Source organism: Camelus dromedarius, chromosome X, assembly GCF_036321535.1.
Source record: "Camelus dromedarius isolate mCamDro1 chromosome X, mCamDro1.pat, whole genome shotgun sequence".
Lineage (NCBI taxonomy): Eukaryota > Metazoa > Chordata > Mammalia > Artiodactyla > Camelidae > Camelus > Camelus dromedarius.
This window is the reverse complement of record NC_087472.1, coordinates 50,323,591-50,346,503: the sequence shown is the minus strand read 5'-3', so window position 1 is coordinate 50,346,503 and position 22,913 is coordinate 50,323,591. Positions and strand designations below refer to the sequence as shown.

The following is a 22,913-nucleotide window of genomic DNA, read 5'->3' as shown; positions in this document are numbered from 1 at the left end:
TTTTCCCTTCTAAACTTATTCACAATTTTAAGACTTGTCCTATATCTGTTGCTTACTATGAAATAAACTTTACTAATACTAAAATCAATTTAAAAAGTGTTCATCTATTAACAATGAACAAAGATAAATTGACCAATCTACCTATATCATCTATTGAATATGTAGAAACATGAGTTTGATTGACAATATCAAAGTCATTGACAAATATACAGATGCTAAAGCTCAAAAGCAGAAACTATAATATTACTCATTACTGCAGTAGACCAATATGTAGGTATATGTAAGTTCTTTCTACTTTAAAAATACGTTAACACAATTAGAAAATGTTGATCCATTACTTTTGCCCTTTTTTGTACTGTACTATTTACTTTATTTTATATTTTATTTTTATACTGGCATGATAGATAGTTAGATAAAAAGAAAGCTGTGACACTCACTAAAAGAAAATTTTCACTCTATTTCTTTTATGGCCTTCATTATTAGTTTAATTTCATCATTATTTCTTAAAATAATTTTGTCATATAGAGGAGGAGGCTGTAAAAAAATCTGCTTTGGGTGTCAAATGTGCTAGGTAGGTCACTGATGCCTGGCATATAATTTGTACTTAAATATTTGTTGAATGAATAAATGAATTAATATCCAGTATGTTGATGGATAGATTATGAGCATCTTTCCTTAGAATCATTCACTGGAGGCCTAGGGGAGATCTTGTTCCTACTGAGAACACTGCACCTGTCCACATATTCTCCTTACAGCACCAAAATGATCCTTTTTGGTGGGGGAGGTAATTAGGTTTGTTTATTTATTTATTTATTTACTTACTTACTTACTTATTTATTTTTTAAATGGAGGTTCTGGGGCTTGAACCCAGGACCTTGTGCATGCTAAGCATGAGCTATACCACCCCCCTCCCAAAAATGATCCTTTTAAAATCAAACTTAGATTGTGCCACATCTTTGGACAAAACCCTCCACTAACTTCCCCTCTTTTTCAGAGTCAAATCCAAAGTTCATATGGTGGCACAAAAAAAAAGGCCCCTACACAGTGTGTTATTTCACTCCCTCTCAACTTACCACTTCTGACACATTGGCCTTTTTCATTGCTGTTCCTTCTGCGTGGAACGTTCTTCTCTAAATTCCTTCAGGACTTTTCTCAAATGTCACCTTATCAGAAAGTCTTTCCCTAACCTAGCTAAACCAGTAAATTTCTACTCCATCCCCATACTGTTTTCTTCTCCTTCATAGCATTTGGCACTTTGTAACACTTGTTTCTTTTTTCTTTTTGGAACCATAAGCTCTATGAGGGAAAGCATTATGTTATGATCTGTACTTTGAACGAGTGCCTGGCATGTAATAGGCGCTTAGAGACAGAGTCTTAGACTGTAGGGACTTCGCCACGTATTGCATAAGTAACATGTTCTTTGTGACTGTATAGTTATTAAAGCAGCAGGACTTGGATTTTAAATCTTCATCTAGACAAATCACATATGCCTGAAACAACGAAAACACTGAAAAGTTCTGTACCCAGCAAAAGAACTTTCAAATGGACTATGGAGACTATTCTGAACGGCTTTATCAGAGATAGTGACAATCAACCAAGAGGTTGAACCCGTTTCTCCGGAGGAGAGCGGGTTAACTATAGCCGCTTCCCAGAGCCGCAGCAGAAAGGCGGAGAAGGGGCGGGAGCGGGCAGGCGAGGGGCGGAACTGGGCGGGGCTGTTGTGAGTAGAGCCCAGTTGAACCGTTTTGTCCCTTTTCGCTCTCCGTGTGAAAACCTGGGCGCGGAGGGTCAGAGATATGGCGGCCGCTAGGGTAAGTAAAAAAAAAATACCTTGCTGAGTTTCTCTGGGTGTCGATAGCTAGCACTCTAGTAACCATAGAAGGGATCCTCCTAACTTCAGAAGGGACCCCACTGCAAGAGACGAGGGGGAGGTGGGGTTGTGAGAGGATTGGCAAGTACAGGGAATCTATAACGTTTGAAGCCTCAAGACACCTACCTGTCCCCGTAAGAGTTTCCTCAGCCTGGAACAGTACTCTCTCCTCAGTCCCCTGCAGTTGACTGTTTATACAGCGGCAGGGTGGAAACTGGGAAACGGCTGGGTGAAAGTCGCCAGCCGCGCAATGAGCAGCGGCCGACTTGGGTCTTGAGCTGAAACAAAGAGAAAAGAATCCTGGGCATTTGTCTGGGTGCACAGGGCGGGGCCTCAATGACCCTTTGAAGGACTTTGTTCAAACATTATTTCAGGTGAAATAGACCAGGATAGAGACGTCTCAAGTCTTTGTGCAGTGCGCGGGTTTGTAGTCACTGTTACTCTCCGGGTTTGACTAACAAACCTAAGTTTCTTTTGAGTTCTGTAATGGGAAAAGGTGCCTTTACTTAGTCTGTGTACAGGAAGTGACTCAGCTGGTTGCTAGTTGCATTTCCCTAAGTAGGTTTCAACAACAGCAGTCGTCCAATGTGTATAAGTAGACAAATATCTCTGGGTACATATTTGTAGCAGGTTTTAAGTGTACAGTGCACCGCTTCCAGGAGATACAAATATGAATAGTTCAGGCTCAGTATCCGACTTGATTCGCCATTCTCACAACATTTCTGCCTTAATAATTTATCTGAATTACTGCAACATCCTTCTAACTGGACTTGCTGCCTCTAGCCTGACTATTATGTAATTCATTTTCCCCTCCACTGCTAGAGTACTAAAATGCAAATCTGATTATGCCTGTCCACTACTTAAAAACCTTTATTGGCACTCCATCATTTAACCTCTGCGGTCAGGTCAGACTCCTATGTCTAGAACACCGTGTCGTGGCTTTGCAGCTTCATATCCTGTCTTTCAGGAGCTTTCCTAGCATCTGTACTCCAAGCCTTGTCCCCTGCTTTTTCTCTGGGCCTGAAGTGCCCTTTCTCATCTTCATCTAGTTAGTTCCTATTCATATTTCACTCACTCAGTTAAGAGATTTGTGTACTGCCTCCCCATATGCTAAGCACAAAAATGCCTTTTCCAAGATAGTGTCCTCGACCTTCCCAGTCTAATTTAAACAGGACCTGGGGCATATTTTTACTATAGGACTTATCACACTGCAAATAATAGACTATTTACTTGTCTGTTTTACCCTCCTAAACTATAAGCTACTTGAGGACAGTAATTATATTGATTTTTGTATCTTTAGTACCTAGCACAGGTATGACTTATATTAGGTACTAAATAAGTCTACGTGAATGAATAAGTGCCAGGCAATGGAGATAAAAGAGATTCATTTAAACAGTGTAGCTGCATCATATAACAAACACCTGTGATTCAGGGAAGTGCCTTGCCTCGGGACAAGTACAAAGTGATCTGAGGGTTCCGAGAGCGCACACCTGGTTGAAGAGAATAAAGAATGATACCATGGTGGAAGTACAGAGATAGAAGGAATGGTCAAAAAGCAAACCTGAATAGTGTGTTGTTACTGAAACCTAGAGAAGGAGAGAATGAGTTGAACAGTCTTTTGATTTGGCCATTAATAAGTCACTAGTAGCTGCCATTTATTGAGTGCTTACTACAAGGCCAAGTGCCGTGCTAAAGTATTTTGCATATGGTATTTCACTTAATTCTCAAGACAACTTTATGTTGTAGATATTATGATCACCATTTTACAAATGAAAAACTAAGGTTTGGAAAAGTCAGGTAAATTGCCCCAGTCATAATGCTAATAAGAGCTGAAGTGAGGTAAAGTGGTAGAGAGAGAACCTAGATTGTAAGGGTTTAAGGAAAGGATCAGGGGTGGGAAACTGGCATTCGTTTAGCACCCACTTTGGCCAGCTGCTTTACATGTATTATTTCAGTTTCATCTTCTTCTCCTAAGAAATGAGTAGTATCCCCATTTTACTTATGAAGAAACCAAGGCTTAGAAAAAGTGCTTGCTCCAGGTTATACAGCTATTAAGTGGAAGAACCAGGTTCAAACACAAGTATATTTGGCTCCAAAGCCCAGGATCTTTCCACTACTCCTTGCCTCCTCTGAAAGGCAAGTGTACATTACTCTTTAGAGAAATGTTGTGGCGAAAGGTAGAAAAGAAGTCTTGAGATAAGGGTAGCAAATTCCAGAAAAGGTATCTTTTTGTTTAAAAAAGTAGGAGACTGTATGCCAATTAAATCTCAGTAAAACTTGGGGGGAAACTGTCAGGAGACCTGAGCAGGTTTGGATACAAGGGGAGATGCACCAAGAATAGAAGAAAGAATTAATAATAGTTATCACAGCTATTATGTTATTGAATGTTTACTGTGCTAGGCATTTTGCTAAGCACGTTATGTGAATTTTCTCATTCGTGCTTCACAATGACCCTGTGAGTAGCTACTGTTATTCCCAGCATTTTACAGGTAAAGAAACAGAAGCTTGGGGAGGTTGAGTAACTTTCACAGTCACACTGTTGTAAGCAGTAGAACTGGGTCTGAAATCCCATGATCTAAGTCCAGATTGTGGAGTTTAAGCTTGAGGAAGCATCTGTGAGGCTAAGGTACAAAAAGGGTGATCTGAGTTAATTTTGAAACCCCAGAGTTTACTTGCAAGGATTAAGATAGAAAGGAGTCCTGAAGGTTGGTAGATAATTCTGAAAATAGTTTACATACATTTTGAAACATAAGAGCTTTTTGAACAGGTATATATAATGGTGAAACGTTGTGGAATTAGCCTTGAGACCAAGGACTGTGCTGATCTCTCCTCCTGACTTCTTGAATCAGAGAGAACAGCTGAAGGACTGGCCTTCTTTTAAAAAGATTGAGAGGAATGTAGTAGTGTCAAAAGCTAAATTTCGTTAACGGCAGAGATTGAGTGAATTTCAGGAAAATTTGGGTCTGAAAGATATTTGTTTATAATAGAATACTTAATATTGAAATATAGATACCATGTATTTAGTATTTCCTGTGTGTCAGATGCTGTGCTATGCTGTTGATGTACATTATTTCACTTAATTCTCACAAAAAAGTTTTCTATGGTAATGTTATTAGCTCAAAGAACAGGAGTAGAGCAGTAAGGAAATTAAAGCTGAAATAGGAGGTTGTAGTCAAAGTAAAGCTTTTTGAGTCTATGATTTTAGCTATTAACAAGTCTGGGAAATGGTCAATTCAAGGTGTGCTCATGGAGTGGGTAACCATAGTGGAGTGAATATGAAGGTCTAAGAACATGAGGTCAAAGAACAGTGAGGTGAGGCTTTTGAGTGATTCGTCCACGCAGACATTAAAGCCACTCAGCATTATGGCAGGATTTAGAGCATAGAAAATGACTATTAACCAGGATCCTAAATCTATGATGTGATGAAGTGACCGGGAGGCCAGTAGATGACAGTGCTAAGGATGACTAGACGGATGGTATGGGCCTCAAAGGAGAATTACTTTTCTTTCCTTTCAGTAAACTTTTTTTTTTCAATGGAAGTATAGGATATATACAACAAAGTACACAAATCATAATCAGCTTGGTAAATTTTCAAAAAATGACCATACTTGTTCAACCAGCACCCAAATAAAAAAAAATAATATTACCAGCATCCCAGAAGCCCTCCCCTTTGTTCCTCCACACAGTTATTCTCCACCATAAATTAATTTTGCTTGTCTTTGAACTTTTTGTAAATGGAATTATGCCATATTTACTATGTTATGTCTGGCTTCTTTCATGAAATACTGTTTTTGAGATTCAGCCATTATATATGTACGCTACTTCATTCATTCTTACTGCTGTATGTTACTCTAGAGGGTGAAAATATCATGATTTACTTATCCACTCTACTGTTGATGGACATTTGAATTATTTTCAGTTTTGAGCTATTATAGCTAATGCTCCTATGAACATTCTTGTATATGTCTTTTGATGCACATAAGTGCACATTGCTGTTGAGTATATACCTAGGAGTGGGATCGCCAGGTCATAGGGACTGCAGCTTTGGAAGCTACTGCCAAATAGTTTTCCAAAGTGGTTGTACCAATTTACATTCCCATTCATGAGGGTTCCAGCTGTTCTACTTCCTCACTAACAAGAACAGAGATTTTTACCTAAGGGTGGAGAATTAATGGCTTAGCAGAATTGGGACTCAGAAGAAGACAAACTCTCCCTCCTATCCCTGAGACACTTTGAATAGCCTCCACTTGAGAGTTACGGGGAAGTAGTGACCTCAGGGGGAAGTCATGTTTCATTTCAGACAAGAAATGAGGAGGGTAGATGCAATGGAAGGGTTTTGGGAGTTTGGGGAGGTAGCAGGAATTTGGTCAGTGGAGAGAAAATACAGAGCACTGTAGAAAATAGAATACAGGAGATGATACATGACTCTGGGATTGTGTTATGGGGCTTGGACCAAAGATGGTGGGGATGGGAAGGAACATGGACATCATAGATGTAAAATTTTCAAAATCCTTGATTATACCAGCCATATATTCCTTTGTCTCAACTTTAGTCCTTGTCTCTTTCTCTTCTTTCTTTCATGTGACTGATACCAGAAAATAGTTGGAACCTAACAAAGTGAAGTTCATTCCTAGGAAGACTGGTAGTTATCTCCAGCAAAATCAGTTTTTCTGCTTCCACTCAGCATTGTTGAACATCTTTATTTTCAGTGTAACTTTGAAAGTTATACCTTGAAACCCTTAACCATACTTGGTATAGGTTCCAGGATGTTGCTTTATGCTATAAAGTGAAAATGATCTGTGCATTGCCTCCTCCCACACTCATATGACTGAACAGACAGCTGTTAGGTATTCTGTGAACCTCATTAATATGAAAATAAAAGACTATTTGACATAAGTCCTAAAATTTTCACACAGTGGGCTTATGTAAGTCAATATTTCCTGATCTTAGCTGTGCCTTAAAATCATCTGGGGAGCTGAAAAAAAGTACTGATGCCTGAGCCCCACCCCAGATGGGGCATTTTCATGTTTAAATGCCCACCATTGATTTCAATGTGTTGCTAGGTTCAAGAGCCACTAATTTAGGGGGGAATATGTGGCTTTTATACAGGTTATAGAGAAAAGAGTAGCAGACTTTTTCAGGTTATGAAGAACAGAGGCAAGTTCAAGTTATCTTAAGGATACATAGATTAGGAGGAAAGTCTAGGAAACTGTCTCACCAGCTAAACAAATCTCCAGAAGAACCATTCAGAATACGAATACCAACTCTGGTAGTTATCATTCTCATGATTTTTCTGCTTCTGCTAACTCTATGTGTGTTATATCCAGACTTTTCCTAGAGGGAGGATCTGATTGGGTTGGCTAGTCACTAACCACTGCAAAGTACCCTTCTTAGGCAGAAATTGTACCTCAGGCCCTTTTATTAGATAGTCTCATGTTGGCTGCCTTTTTCTCTGGTACAAATCCCTGGTCCAGTCAGTTTTGGCCGGTGCATCAGTCCTGTAGTTCACAGCATAATGACCTATGTTAGGAATCACAGAAGGGAGCCATATAATTGTCAGGTGTTCTGAGGATTCTTAGAAGGGGCAAGGCAATAGATGATCCATTTGGGATTCATGGTCTGTCTGGTACAATTTACTTTTGAATACTTTCCAGAAGTAAGTGATAAAGTTGTTGAAAATGTGGTGGAATATATTCAGAATTACTATTAAAAACTAACTTATTAAGACTTTGTAATTTAAACTAGGAAAATAGTTGCCCAAGGATAAAAAACACTGAGACAGCCACTAAGTAGCAATCTGTGGCGGATAATAAAATTTGCTTAGTATAATTTGAACATGTTCTGGGGAAATTGTAACTCATTTCTGTAATCTCTCCCGAGTGAGACCATCTGTCATGTTGACTTGATGGATATTAGTACTCTAAGCTAAGGCATGAGTTACATACTTAATGTAGTTTTGGCCTGGCTGTTTTTGGATCTTTTCTTTCAGTCATTCTGAAACTCACCAGGCACTTTTCTTATCACTAGGCTAACTGCTACTGCCACATCCCCTCTTCAGCCTGACTCTGTAGTTAACCTCATTCATTCATATTTCCAAATTCCCACTTGATATTTTTAGGTGCATCAAGTTCAGTATGTTCAAAATTTATTTATTTTTACTAAATTTGATTTTTCTGCTCTGTTCCTTATTTCATTTAAGAATGTGAGCATCTGATCTTGGGATCATCTTTAAAGTATCCCCTACATCCATACTGTTAACAAGTCTTGTGGATACTTTATTCTTTCATACATTCTTATTCTTTTACATATTCATTCAAAAAAATCTTAATCCCTATAATGTTCAGGAGCTGGTGATAAACATTGGGGATACAAAGATCAACAAGATACGAACAAGACATAAAGAAAACACAAAAACCAATAAGCACATGAAAAGATGCTCAAAATAATTATCAGATAACTGCACGTTAGAACAATAAGATAAAACTAGAAGAAAATAGAATGTTGGTTAAGTCCAAATGTTTGTAGGGATATTGGAATATAAGTGTTCCCATGTACTACTGGTGGGAGTGATGAGTGGTATAGCCACTATGGAGATATTATTTAGTGAAATTAAGTACACACATATCCTGTGACATGGCAATTCTGTTCTTGAGTGTATATCACAAAAATATACAGGTTCATTAGAGCACTTGTACAAGGATATTCATTACAGTGTTTTTTATGATGATGGGGAGTTTGAGGTAATATATGTGTCCATCACTGACAGTGGATGAGTGAAATGTGGTGAATATATATCATGTAGTACTATATAGCAGCCAGAAGGAATGGGTTATATGTACACATAGGAAGACAGATGGATATAAAAGGCTGTGCTGTATGAAAAAAGATAAGAAACAAAATAACTAATACACCATTTACAATGTGAAAAAAGTAAGAAAAATGAGATATGTAACAAAATTAAAAAAAATTTACACATTACTACAATGTGCATTTTGTAGAAACTCAAATAAAAAAGATAATCATAAAATACATTAAAATAGCTACCTATGGTGGACAAATTAGAGTGAATTTTGGCAATTAAGGAAATAAATGAACAAATGAATCAATTGATTTTGAAAGAGGGAGGACAAAGAAGAACAAGATCAAAGTATTGTCCTCAAGGAATGGACTCTTATGGGTGAAATTGACAAGTAAATACAAATTATATTCAAATTAAAAGATATCTAAAAGTTACTGTGGGAGAAAAGAGGAGGAAGTAGTTTAAATGTCTACAAAATAAAAGCCTGCTTCATAATATTTGCTCATTTTAGTTCTTCATTTAATTCTTCAACGAGTATGTATTAAACACCTACCATGAGTTAAGAACTGCCAGTTGCCAAATGGTGGTAGATTGTATTTTTTATTTCAAATATTTGCTCTCTCTTTCTATGAGGATTATACACCCCTGCCTAGATTTATTGTTCTTTTCCTCTACCAAAAGAATGACTAGTATTAATTTCATGGTAACTAATTTTATAATTTTTCAGCATATTTTGGTACTGATCAAAATATGATTAAAGTGAAATGTTTACCTAAGTCTAACTGAAACACAAATTCTTTTGTTTATCATGAAAGAGCTAGTAGATGTTAAACAGAACTTAATTTTGTAAGCAGAGAAAACACTTTATATCCATTCACTCATCTGGACTAATGGAAAGAATGGCATAAATAATTGAAAACTAGTATTTACACCTAACTTTGTATGTATTTTTGTATTTATATTTTTGCCTGTAGCAACAGCTGAAATTTTGGGCCCCTGTGAAAAATATTCTCAATAGAGCTCCTATGACAAAAACTCATCAAGCCATGCACCTCACAGGGACAGTTCCTCCTCCTGTTGAATTGTCTTGGCACATTTGTCAAAAACTAATTTAACCCTAAATGTAAGGGTTTATTTTTGTACTCTCAGTTCTATTCCATCGATCTGTATGTCTGTCTTTATGCCAGTATCACACTGTCTTCATTACTGTAGTTTTTTTTACATTTTTTATTGAGTTATACTCATTTTACAATGTTGTGTCAAATTCCAGTGTAGAGCACAATTTTTCAGTTGTACATGAACATATATATATTCATTGTTACATTTTTTTCTCTGTGAGCTACCATAAGATCTTGTATATATTTCCCTGTGCTATACAGTATAATCTTGTTTATCTATTCTACATTTTGAAATCCCAGTCTATCCCTTCCCACCTCCCGCCCCCTTGGCAACCACAAGTTTGTATTCTATGTCTATGAGTCTCTTTCTGTTTTGTATTTATGCTTTGTTTGTTTGCTTGTTTTTTTTAGATTCCACATATGAGTGATCTCATATGGTATTCTTTCTCTTTCTGGCTTACTTCACTTAGAATGACATTCTCCAGGAACATCCATGTTGCTGCAAATGGCGTTAGGTTGTTGGTTTTTATGGCTGAATAGTATTCCATTGTATAAATATACTACCTCTTCTTTATCCAGTCATCTGTCGGTGGACATTTAGGCTGTTTCCATGTCTTGGCTATTGTAAATAGTGCTGCTATGAACATTGGGATGCGGGTGTCTTTCTGAAATAGGCTTCCTTCTGGATATATGCCCAGGAGCGAGATTCCTGGGTCATATGGTAAGTCTATTCCTAGTCTTTTGAGGAATCTCCATACTGTTTTCCACAGTGGCTGCACCAAACTGCATTCCTACCAGCAGTGTAGGAGGGTTCCCTTTTTTCCACAGCCTCTCCAGCATTTGTCATTTGTGGACTTTAGAATGATGGCCGTTCTGACTGTTGTGAGGTGATACCTCACTGTAGTTTTGAATTGCGTTTCTCTGATAATTAGTGATATTGAGCATTTTTTCATGTGCCTATTGATCATTTGTATGTCTTCCTTGGAGAATTGTTTGTTTAGGTCTTTTGCCTATTTTTGGATTCGGTTGTTTGTTTTTTTCTTGTTAAGTCATATGAGCTGATTATATATTCTGGAGATCAAGCCTTTGTCGGCTTCATTTGCAAAAATTTTCTCCCGTTCTGTAGGTTTTCTTTTTGTTTTACTTATGGTTTCCTTTGCTGTGCAGAAGCTTGTAAGTTTCATTAGTTCCCATTTGTTTATTCCTGCTTTTATTTCTATTGCTTGTATAGACTTCCCTAGGAGAACATTTCTGAGATGTATGTGAGATAATGTTTTGCCTATATTTTCTTCTAGGAGGTTTATTGTATCTTGTCTTCTGTTAAACTCTTTGATCCATTTTGAGTTTATTTTTGTGTATGGTGTAAGGGAGTGTTCTAGCTTCATTGCTTTACATGCTGCTGTCCAGTTTTCCCAGCACCATTTGCTGAAGAGACTGTCTTTATCCCATTGTATATTCTTGCCTCCTTTGTCGAAGATGAGTTGACCAAAAGTTTGTGGGTTCATTTCTTGTCCCTCTATCCTGTTCCATTGGTCCGTATGTCTGTTTTTGTACCAATACTATGCTGTCTTGATGACTGTATCTCTGTAGTATTGTCTGAAGTCTGGTAGAGGTATTCCTCCAGCCTTTCTTTTTCTTTAATAATGCTTTGGCAATTCTAGGTCTTTTGTGGTTCCATATAAATTTTATTATGATTTGTTCTAGTTCTGTGAAATATGTCCTGGGTAATTTGATAGGGATCATTAAATCTGTAGATTGCCTTGGGCAGTATGATCACTTTAACAATATTGATTCTTCCAATCCAGGAGCATGAGATATCTTTCCATTTTTTAAAGTCTTCTTTAATTTCCTTCATCAATGTTTTATAGTTTTCCGTGTATGAGTCTTTTACCTCCTTGGTTAGATTTACTCCTAGGTATTTTATTATCTTGAGTGCTATTTTAAAGGGGATTGTTTCTTCACTTTCTTTTTCTGTTGATTCATCATTAGTGTAAAAAATGCAACTGATTTTTTAATGTTAATCTTGTAACCTGCTACCTTGCTGAATGCTTCGATTAGTTCTAGTAGTTTTTGTGTGGACCTTTTAGGGTTTTGTATATATAGTATCATGTCATCTGCATATAGTGACACTTTTGCCTCTTTTCCAATTTGGATCCCTTTTATTTCTCTCTCTTGCCTGACTGCTGTGGCTAGGACTTCCAAGACTGTGTTGAATAGGAGTGGTGATAGTGGGCAGCCTTGTCTTGTCCCAAATTTTAGTGGGAAGCTTTTGAGTTTTTCACCGTTGAGTATTATGTTGGCTGTAGGTTTTCATATATAGCTTTTATTATGTTGAGATATGTTCCCTCTATACCCACTTTGGTGAGAGTTTTTATCATAAATGGGTGTTGAATTTTATCAAAAGCTTTTTCTGCATCTATTCAGATGATCATGTGGTTTTTGTCCTTTCTCTTGTTGATGTGATGTATTACATTGATTGATTTGCATATGTTGAACCACCCTTGTGTCTCTGGGATGAACCCCACTTGATCATGATGTATACTCTTTTTTATGTGCTGTTGGATTCTATTTGCTAATATTCTGGTGAGGATTTTGATGTCTATGTTCATCAGTGATATTGGCCTATAATTCTCTTTTTTGGTAGTGTCTTTGCCTGGTTTTGGTATCAGCGTGATGGTGGCTTCATAGAATGAGTTTGGGAGTATTCCCTCCTTTTCAATCTTCTGGAAGCACTGGTATGAGTTCTTCTTTGTATATTTGGTAGAATTCCTTGGTGAAGCTGTCCAGTCCTGGACTTTTATTTGTAGGGAGTTTTTTTTTTATTGCTAATTCAATTTCATTTCTAGTGATCAGTTTGTTCAAGTGGTCAGTTTCTTCTTGGTTCAGTCTTGGTGGACTGTATGTTTCTAGAAACTTGTCCATCTCCTCTAGGTTATACAGTTTTGTTCCATATAGTTTTTCATAATATTCTCGTATGATATTCTGTATTTCTATTTTATTTGTTATAATTTCTCCATTTTCCTTTATTATTTTGCTAATTTGTGGTCTGTCTTTTTTCTTCTTTGAGAGTTTGGCCAGAGGTTTGTCGATTTTATTTACTTTTTCAAAAAACTAGCTTTTGGTTTGATTGATTTTTTCTATGGATTTTTCAGTCTCTATTTTATTTATTTCCTCCCTGATCTTTATAATTTCCTTCCTTCTGCTGCCTTGTGGGTTTTTTTGCTGTTCTTTTTCTAATTCTTTTAGCTGGTGGGTTAGATTGTTTATTTGGGATTGTTGTTCTTTTCTGAGGAAGGCCTGTATTGCTATAAACTTCCCTCTTAGCACTACCTTTGCTGTGTCCCATAAATTTTGTGTGGTTTTGCTTTCATTTTCATTTGTCTCAAGGTGTTTTTTAATTACAGCTTTGATTACATCATTGACCCATTGGTTTTTTAATAGAATGTTGTTTAATCCATGCTTTTTTTTTCCCTTTGTTTCTCTGTAGTTGATTTCTAGTTTCATGGCATTTTGGTCAGTAAAGATGCTTGAGATTAACTTCTGTCTTCTTAATATTATTGAGGTTTATTTTGTGCCCAAGTCCATGATCAATCCTAGAAAATGTTCCCTGTGCACTTGAAAAGAATGTATATCCTATTTTTGGGGGGTGTAATGCTCTGAAAATATCCACCAAATCTAATTTTTCTATTGTATCATTTAATTTCTCTGTTGTCTTATTTATTTTCTGTCTGGAAGATCTGTCTAGTGATGTTAATGCAGTGTTAAAATCTCCGACTATGATTGTATTCCCATCAGTTTCCTCCTTTATCTTTGTTAGTAATTGTTTTATGTACTTACGTGCTCCTATATTGGGTGCATATATATTAATGAGTGTAATATCCTCATTTTGTATTACTCTTTTAATCATTATAAAATGTCCTTTGTTATCTTTCCTTATGGCCTTTGTGTTAAAGTCCATTTTGTCTGAAATTAGTACTTCTACACCTGCGCTTTTGGCTTTTCCACTTGCATGGAATATTCTTTTCCATCATTTCACTCTCAATCTATATGTGTCCTTCTCCCTATAGTGGGTCTCTTGTATGCAGCATATTGAAGGTTCTTGCTTTATTATCCAGTCTGCTACTCTATGTCTTTTTATTGGAGCATTTAGTCCATTAACATTTACAGTAATTAATGATAGATGTATGTTTATTGCTATTTTGAACTTACCTTTGCAGTTGAATTGGTATTTCCTCTTTGTTCCTTTCTTCTTCCTTTTGTGGTTTGGTAATTTTCCTTTTTATTATCTTGGATTTTATTTAGTTTTTGTGACTCACTTGTAGTTACCTTTTTTGTAAGTCTATTAATCCATTACTATAACTGTTTGTATTAAACAGATAGTAATATAAGCTCAAACCCATGCTACCAAGAACAAAAATTTTAAAAAGAAAAATTAATACTCTATATTTTCTTGCTTCCCTCTCCCACTCTTAATGACTTAGATGTCTTCTTTTACAATTTCGTGTTTATTTTATTTGTAATTCATGAGTTAACACCTTTCCAGTTATGAGTTTCTCATTTCTGTAGCATCTTGCTGCTTTTCTATTTAGAGTAGACCTTTCAGTATTTCTTTTATCATGGGTTTAGTGTTGCTAAACTCTTGTAGTTTTTGCTTGTCTGTGAAATTCTTTATGTCTCCTTCTATCCTAAAGGATAACCTTGCTGGATAAAGTATCCTAGGCTGCATCATTTTTTCATTCAGGACTTTGAACATATCTTGTCACTCCCTTCTGGCCTGTAGTGTTTGTGTAGAGAAAGCAGCTGAGAGCCTTATGGGGGTTCCCTTGGAACTCATTGTTTGTTTTTTTCTTGCTACCTTTCGGATCATTTCTTTATCCTTGACTCTGGCTATCTTGATTATGATATATCTTGGTGTGGGTGGTGCTGCTTTGTTGCTACCTAGTGGAGGGTAGAAGTCTAGGTTCCCTGGTCAGTCTCTGTTGACACCCAAGGAGGGAAGGGTCCCCTTGTTATTTCTGGGCAAGATTGGGGGTTTAAATCTCCCACTGGGCTTCTGCTCTTACTTCCCTGTCTGGGAGGTATAGGAGTACCTCATTAGTGCTCCCCACTTATGAGCACTGTTGGGGCAGGGAAGTGACTTTGTTACTACTTAATGATAGTGAAAATCCTGACTCTTCACTAGGCCTTCTCAGTACCACCTTAGTGCCAAAGAGGAGGGGTTGCCTCATTACCAACAGGTGATATTGAATATTCTGGTTCCCTGCATGTCTCCACTAATATCTAGGGGGTGGGTGGGGGGCAGAACTAATTACCACCTGGCAGGGATGAAAGTTCCACCTTTTTTAATACCACCTTTGTGGGATGGTCAGTGTTAGAATGACTTATTTCTCCCTTGTCAGAGTGGAAGTCTAGGCTCTTCCCTCAGCCTTTGTTTTTGCGGGTGGGTTTTTGGCCTTAGGTATGTTTGTGGTGTTCTGCTGTAGTAGAGTGGCTGTTGTTTAAAAGTTTTGTGCCTTGCTAGACCGCCCCTTTCCTGGTCTTTCGGCTAGAGAGAGCAGGCTTTTCTTGAGTCTTTGTGTTCACTGGTTGCCATTTCTGTGTTTCTGGCTTCTCTAGCACCCAGTCTAAGACATATGAGACACAGAAAACCCAGAGATCTCACTGCCATATCATTCCTCAGGTTCTGAGATCCCTCACTGATCTGCCATCTTCTCTCCACCATTTAGAGTCTTTATGCACTTATTTTCTTTATAATATCCAGGGTTTTGAGCACTACTCAGTGGAAGGAATTGGGAAAAGTATATTAACTTTATCATTCCAGAAGTAGAAGTCCTCCATCTTATCCTATTATCATCCTGTACTGGTGGTATATTTGCCTGACTCCCACACTAGAGATTTTACAATACTTGAGGGCAGGAACAATGTCTTTGCGTATTTATACCCATCATGGTCTAAGAGGGCACCTGCCTGGGGCGTAGTGTTTGTTTAGGAAGTGTTTTTTGACTGAGTTGACACTTTGAATAACTTTTAGACTTATTGCCCTTAGGAACAAAGTATCCTGGTTGGAGAAATATTAATTAATAGTCCAGAATAGTACGTGGTTAAATTTTAAATCATCCCAGACCTTTATAGACTGGACAGTTTATATCCTTGTAGGTATAAAAAAAATTTTGAAATACCTTAAAATGAGGATGTGTTCCTTATCTTTGCCCCCTAAATAGAATAGATCAATTCCTCTCTGTGTCCCCATTGTACACACCTCTGTTATACTGCTTATAACTATATATTCCATTTATTTATGTTTTTCTCCCTCGTTAAACTGAGAGTTTCCTTAGAAACGAGGACCATGTTTTATTCATATTTGTATTTAAGTCTCTCAGGCTCCTGAGATATAGTATACAGTAGACACTTGAATGGTTGTTGAATGAATGAATGAGTGCGTTCTGTGACACCCATATACACAAATATAAGATTAAAATTTTTATGTTTAAGTATTTAAATATATGTAGAGGGAAATTTATCATAATTATAGATTTTAGAATATATTAATTGCTAAAGAGGGTAATGTTAACATGATCTATATTCATGCATTTTTTCAGAACTTCATTGGAAAAAATGTACTTTAAAACTGACTTTTGCTAGTGACTTGAAGTTTGAACCTTTATTCATATTTATTGATAATATTTCTGCAGGTCAGAAGAAATATTTGAATAAATAATGGCTGAGAATTTTCCAAAAATAATGACATACATCAAATCACAGATCCAAGTTGCGGAGAGAACCTCATGTAAAATCAGTTACACATACACACACACACACACACATAAGCTCATCCCACTCCCCTGTACACATCATTTTCATACTGCTGTAAAATAAGAGAAAATATAGGAAAAAGCCAGAGAAGAAAGACACATTACCTAAAACGAAACAGAGGTGAGACTTAACAGCATATTTCTCAGAAAGTACACAAACTAGATAATGTTTCTGGAGGAGACTATTCTTTGTGATTGCAGCTGTGACTCAGAGTTGTTAAATTATACTTCTTACTTGCTTTTCTTTTGAACAGCTGAGGGCTTCTCATCTTTAAAAACAAAAACAACGCCCAAATCCAAAATCCACACTATATATTGGTGAAGGAAATGTTTAATTGTACTGTATACTGGATTTTATATCATGGTAATCATAATTCAGCTTCCTTATCTTCAAACCGATGCATATAATCACTTTTTTTTAGGACTGTAGCTTTAATACCACTCCAAGATAGGGTGTTTGATTTGTCCTGAATCTCTGTTATTAATTTGTACTTAGGAATTCCTTATTGCATTAGAGCCCGAATTATCTCAGGATTCTAGCTACATAAAATGCCTCAAGTTCTGTTCAAGAGCTTAATAGAATTGATTACACACCAAGTACAGTCCAAATGCACACAAATTCTATGACATTATTTCTACTCTAAAGGAACTTACAATTTTGTTGACAAAAAAGGACATATCCCTATGCAATGGATAATATTATAAGATAGCATATATTTGAATATTATAAACTATAATATATGTAATAAATCCTTAGCAATTCAATAAGTGACCAATATATAATAGTTTAAGGCCTCTCAGACCTTAAATTATAGTATTTAGATTACCAAGAATGAAGCAGTTAGCTTGTCAGCCGTGGCTTTGTGTTGAACATTGTCATATGTTCCAGGAACTTAAAGCAATTTGGCTGGCTAAATCAGAAAGGTTAATTTGGGGTTACTTATAGAATATAAGATTGGATTAGAAACAGGAAGAAGGTGGAGTGTTTGAGTGCTAGGATAAGTTGGAATTTTATTTTGAAGGCAGCAAGAAGCCACTGAAACAAATCCAAAGTGATTTATGATTTTTTTAGTTTAATGTAAAACATTACAGATGTGCAAAGAGGTATTAATGAACACTGCAAATGCAGTTGAAACCTCCTGTGTATCCCTCCAGCTCTGATCTCATCCCCCTTGCTCCCTGAACTCACCATAACCACTCTCCTCGTTTTTGTATTTAACATTGCTATGTGTGTTTTTAGACTTCTACTATATCTGCATGTGTTCCTAAACTTTATACACTATTGTTTTGTACGTTTTTAAGCATTCTATAAATTGTATTTATGCTGCTTATATTCTTCCACAACTTGTTTTTATCACAACGCTGTTTGTGATATTTATTCATGTTTATATGTATAGCTTTAGTTATTCATTTTCACTGTGTGTAGTATTCTGTTGTATGAATATACCATACTCATTTCTCTGTTCTCTTAATAGATGTTGTGGTCACTTCCTCCACTCCTTTTTCTGTTACAAATAAGGCTGCTATGAACAATGATATGCGAGTCTCTTTGGACTAATGTGAGAGTTTCCCTGCTCTACCTGCTGTATGACTTTGGGCAAATCACTTAACCTGTCTAAACCTTAGTTTTCTTGTCTGAACAATTAGGATAAAAATAGTATTTATTTCATAGGGTTTTATATTAGGAAATGCAAATAGGTAATATATGATGTGTATAATACTATGCCTAGGCTATAACAAATGTCCAGTATTTTCTATCTGCTGTTGTTTTTATTAGTATTCAAAAGACTCTTTATATTCCCAGCACCTAGTACAATGCTGTATTTCTTCTGATCTTCAGATCCCAATTTAAGTCACACATCCTTCGTGCCAGTGGACAGATAAGCTGTTTCTTGTGACAGTGAACATCAGAAGTCTCAAGCAAGTAGAATAGGAATTTGATGTGTTATCTTATCAAATTTTTATTAAAATGAATACATATTTACAGCCTTATTTCTTCTTAGACTTATTTTGATTTCTTTCAGACCCTTGATGGTTATTCATGATGTTTTCAATGACAGAAGTCATCTTTAAAAGTATAAAGTGTAATGTGTTTATTTGATTGCCATGCCCTTTATGTGTAAAATGTTCTCCTTTCTCTCTCTGTCATTCAAAGCCACTAAGTTAGAAATTTGAATGCAGAGGTTATTGCAGAGATTGTTTACTCAAAAACTATCCTGTGAATTATGACTTAAGAAGTTTCTTGAAGAATAATGCAGATTGAAGGAGGTAAAGTTCTAGTAGAGTGGGGATGAGATTACCATTTTCATTGATCATCTGTGAAAGCCTAACTGTTAAGAGTGTAAATTGAGGCATGCCAGAGTCTCAAACCTTTGAGGACTGAGATGCTGGAGGCTTTATAGTTTGTGGCTGTTTTACCCCTAAAGCTCTTCCACACATTCTTTATTTTTGATCTCAGTATTTCAGTCCTTTGAAATAGACTGTTTGAGATGCTGACATGGAAAGCCCGAATTGTACAGATACATTTTTGTAGTTTGATTATTGTTCTTCAGTACCGCTATCTTTTTCGAGAGTCTTAGGAGAAAATACAGGAAGAGTTTTTAGATTTCCTATTTCAGCCAAGTATCTACTTTTCAGGTACCAGTATAATAAATAATGCCATAGCTGATGGACTCGGCTGTTCTTAGTAGATGTAATGATAGTTTATTCTCTTAGAGATGATTCATCCACTCATTATTTTCTGAAGAAAATAAGCACTATGATGTATACGGATCCTCTGTTAGTGACTCACTGGTGATTACTTTAAAAGAAGGCATCCTTGTGTAAGACTTATGTTGCTGTCAAGAAATAACTCTTAGGCTATAGCTACAAAATGAAGCATTAGCACCTTTTCTTGTTCCAATTTTCGTCAGAAAAAAAGATACGATAGTTTCTGTTAAAGCAGAAGATGAATTTAGTGGCAGTTGCCATTGTCAGAACTTTACTACCCTTGGAAAGTAGTACAGGGGACCCAGTGGTGCATTCCACAAGTCTAATGGGAAATTAAAATATGCTTTTATTGGCAAGAGTGGCTGGACCTGTGCTACATAACCCAAAGGAGTGGAACCAGGACCAGTGAAAATTACATGGATATGTGTTTCAGTTCAGTCTGTGGAAGAACTTTCTCATAGAGCTGTGAAAAGATGGAATGATCTACTAGTGGAGTTTCCCCTTACTGAAGGAGGTCATACATAGACTGTAATGTCACTTGGTGGTGTGTTATAGAAGGGATTCTATCATCAGAGGAATGGTCAGACCAGAAGATACCTAAGGTCGTCCCTTTGCATTCTGAGACCAAAACGCTAGTACAAAGAAGGTGATATGCCTGAAACACAGCCCTATATTTTGAAACCAATCTCTCTTTTACCATTTTAAGTTGAATTCAATAATCATTAGTTTATTCAGGTGCAGTGCTTGATCTTTCTTGTCAATTTATGTTCCATCTCCTACCTGATATTTCAAAAGAGGGTAAACTTCCTCAGTTTTATAGCTATGCCCCTTGTTTGTTTTCCTCAGGACTGTTTGCACTTCAGGTCTGTGGACAAAGGAAATCATCCAGAAAGAACAGGACTGATGCAGTCAGTTACAGTCTTCCCTCCCCTTCTGATAAGCCAAGCTATTAGCCCTTTAGATCTACCAAGGAAAAGAAAGGGCGAAAGAAGGAAAAGTAGGAAATGGAGGTAAAATAATGATTGAAAAATAATTGGAACAAATAGTTGCTGAAAAAAATTAAAGTGTGGGAGAAAGAGATGAGAAGAAAGAGCAAAAAGTGAGAGCAACTGGAGATGAGTAAGCTACTTTTTCTTTTACCAGGGATGGCAGACTATAACTTCCTCTCTTCCTCACCCAAGTCTAGTGATCTAGAATCATAAACGCCCCTGTGGTGAAGAGATTTTCCCTGTGAACAGCTCCTCAGGCACCAGTCCCACACTGAAAGGGAGACTTAATTTTCATACCTTTCCAACTCCCTCCATTTCTGAATGTTTTGACCTCCAAAAAATGAGGCCTTTTAAAAACTGTATTTAAGCAATTATGGTATAAAAAATTTTTTTCCCTAAGGGATGCCTTAAACAAGGTATTATTGACTATTCTAGCTAAAAATGCATCAGGCAGAAATATTTTAAGGTATTTATTTGATATAGTATAATAATCACCGCATTAAATTAACGAAGAAATTTTGTTATGGCACGTGCAAAGAAAAATGTTGTTTCTAGCAAGAAAGAATCAGGCTTGTTGTCCACTTACAGTCTTTAGAAGGTTGAAATTTAGTTTAAGAATGTGTTATAAGAACACTACCTTCCATTTATCTAGCAAAAGAGAGTTTATAAAAATTTTACCGTCTATCATAGTATTTGATTTTTAGAACATTCCTATGAGAATTTGAAGTAAGAAGACATATGTTCTCTAAGGCATGTATACATGTATCAGAATAAGATGTATTTGTGATAAATTTTAGTTGTGGTGGGGTTAGATTAATTGGGTCCTCAAATGCTTCAGAGAGTATGGTGGGGTGTGCAAGCATATGCAGAATTTTGAGAATGACAACATTTAGGGGGACCATAGTGCATAACTTTCATTGGATTCTTGAAAAATTAAGACCATTAATCTTAAAATTTCAGATTAGCTTTAGGACCTTTATCATTTGCCTCCACAAATACTTGGTACATAGGTATTCAATAAATGTTACATAGAAAAACTAGCTAGATTACCTATATACACTCCCTTATTTAAACCTGTGAATTATTTTATTATCTTTTTTTGAGGTCTTTAGTCCTCCAAATTCCTTTGGATACAGAAGTATAAGACTACTTACAATGAACCTACATTTTAATTAAAAAATAGGCTACATATTTCTTAAAGGTAACTAATAATATAACATGTTTGTTTAATGCCAGATTAGTGTTTCACACAAATAAGAGCTTAATGAATTCAGAGCGATGGCTATGAGTGAGCTAACAGGACTTGAGCTAGACCTTCAGTGAAGGGGGTTTAGGTAAGTGTATTCATTCAACAAATATTTTTTGAGGTCCTGCTATGTGCCAGGCACTGTTAGGTGTAGGAGAGGGGAAGACATTCCAACAGGGGAAATGAAGGGAGTGAAGGCACTGAGGAAGGAATGTGCTTGCCATCTTTGGGCCTAGGAAGATTAATTCAGCTAGAACCAGAGGGCCTAACAGGACATTTGTTCCATCAAACATTTGGTTTATAAGACATTTGGACAACACCAAAAGGTCCTTGAAATTTGGTCCTATCTAAAATGCCCATGCACGTATTTGATCCATGCCAAATGGTTTTGGACAGGACCAAATATCAAAGACCTTTTGGCCTGGACCGTATGTCTTATGGACATTTTGGACAAGATCGAATATCTGCTAACCCCAGAAGTTAGATAGAAAGGGATAGACTAAGGTGGTTTATTTGTTGAGCTGGGAAAATAAAGCAATATTTTAGAAAGATTAATTGTGTTTCCTGTATAGTTTATTTAATCCTATTTTGAACTTCAGTCACAACTGAATTCTGAATTGACAACCCTTTGAACATCATCTCTTACTGGAGTGTTACTGTTCTCAAGTAAATAGAATGCTCTCAATATGCCTTTCCCACATCCCTACAACGTACGTGTTTTTTAAAATTTAGTTACTGATTTTGACAATAAGTATTTGTCTGACCCTGATTACCATAAACTGACTGAAGTTGAATTATGCCTATCTGTCTTGTTATTTCTGGAGGATTTCCTTTTTTATTGAAGTATAGTTGATTTACAAAGTTGTGTTAGTTTCTGGTATTCGGCATAGTGATTCAGTTATGAGGTTCTTTCTCATATTCTTTGTCATTATAGGTTATTACAAGCTATTTAATATAGTTCCCTGTGCTATAGGACCTTGTTGTCTATCTGTTCTGTATATAGTAATTTGTATCTGCTAATCCCAAATTCCTAATTTATCCCTCCTCCCACCCCGCCTTTTCCTCTTTGGTAACCATTAGTTTGTTTTCTGCATCTGTGAGTCTGTTTCTGTTTTGTAAATAAGTTCATATGTGTCATTTTCTTAGATTCCACATATAAGTGATAGCTGGAGGATTTTTAAATGTTTATTTGTGTAACTGCTATATTCCCTATTTTGTTTTTAATTTTCTACTTAAATTTTTATTTATCGAAGATAAACTTTTGACATTTTTTCAACTGGTACTTAGTAATAATTACATCACAATTATTGAGTGTTCATAAATTCCAAAATAATTTTGTTCTTTCATGCAACATCATAATTAAAACACTT

The 22,913-nt window shown here is 36.3% G+C and overlaps 1 protein-coding gene across 2 annotated transcripts in view; it reads left to right on the top strand.

The window, feature by feature from the left end:
- The first annotated feature begins 1,721 nt into the window (after positions 1-1,721).
- The window catches only part of APOOL (apolipoprotein O like), a 64,198-nt gene continuing 43,006 nt past the window's right edge, over positions 1,722-22,913 (top strand). Inside the window, exon 1 of one of the 2 annotated variants that reach the window (XM_010983398.3) lies at positions 1,722-1,811. In XM_010983398.3, the coding sequence (XP_010981700.1) occupies positions 1,797-1,811 (15 nt within the window). In that variant the 5' untranslated portion in view covers positions 1,722-1,796. The remainder of the gene's footprint in view (positions 1,812-22,913) is intronic. The other variant, XM_031445998.2, reaches the window with a different exon arrangement.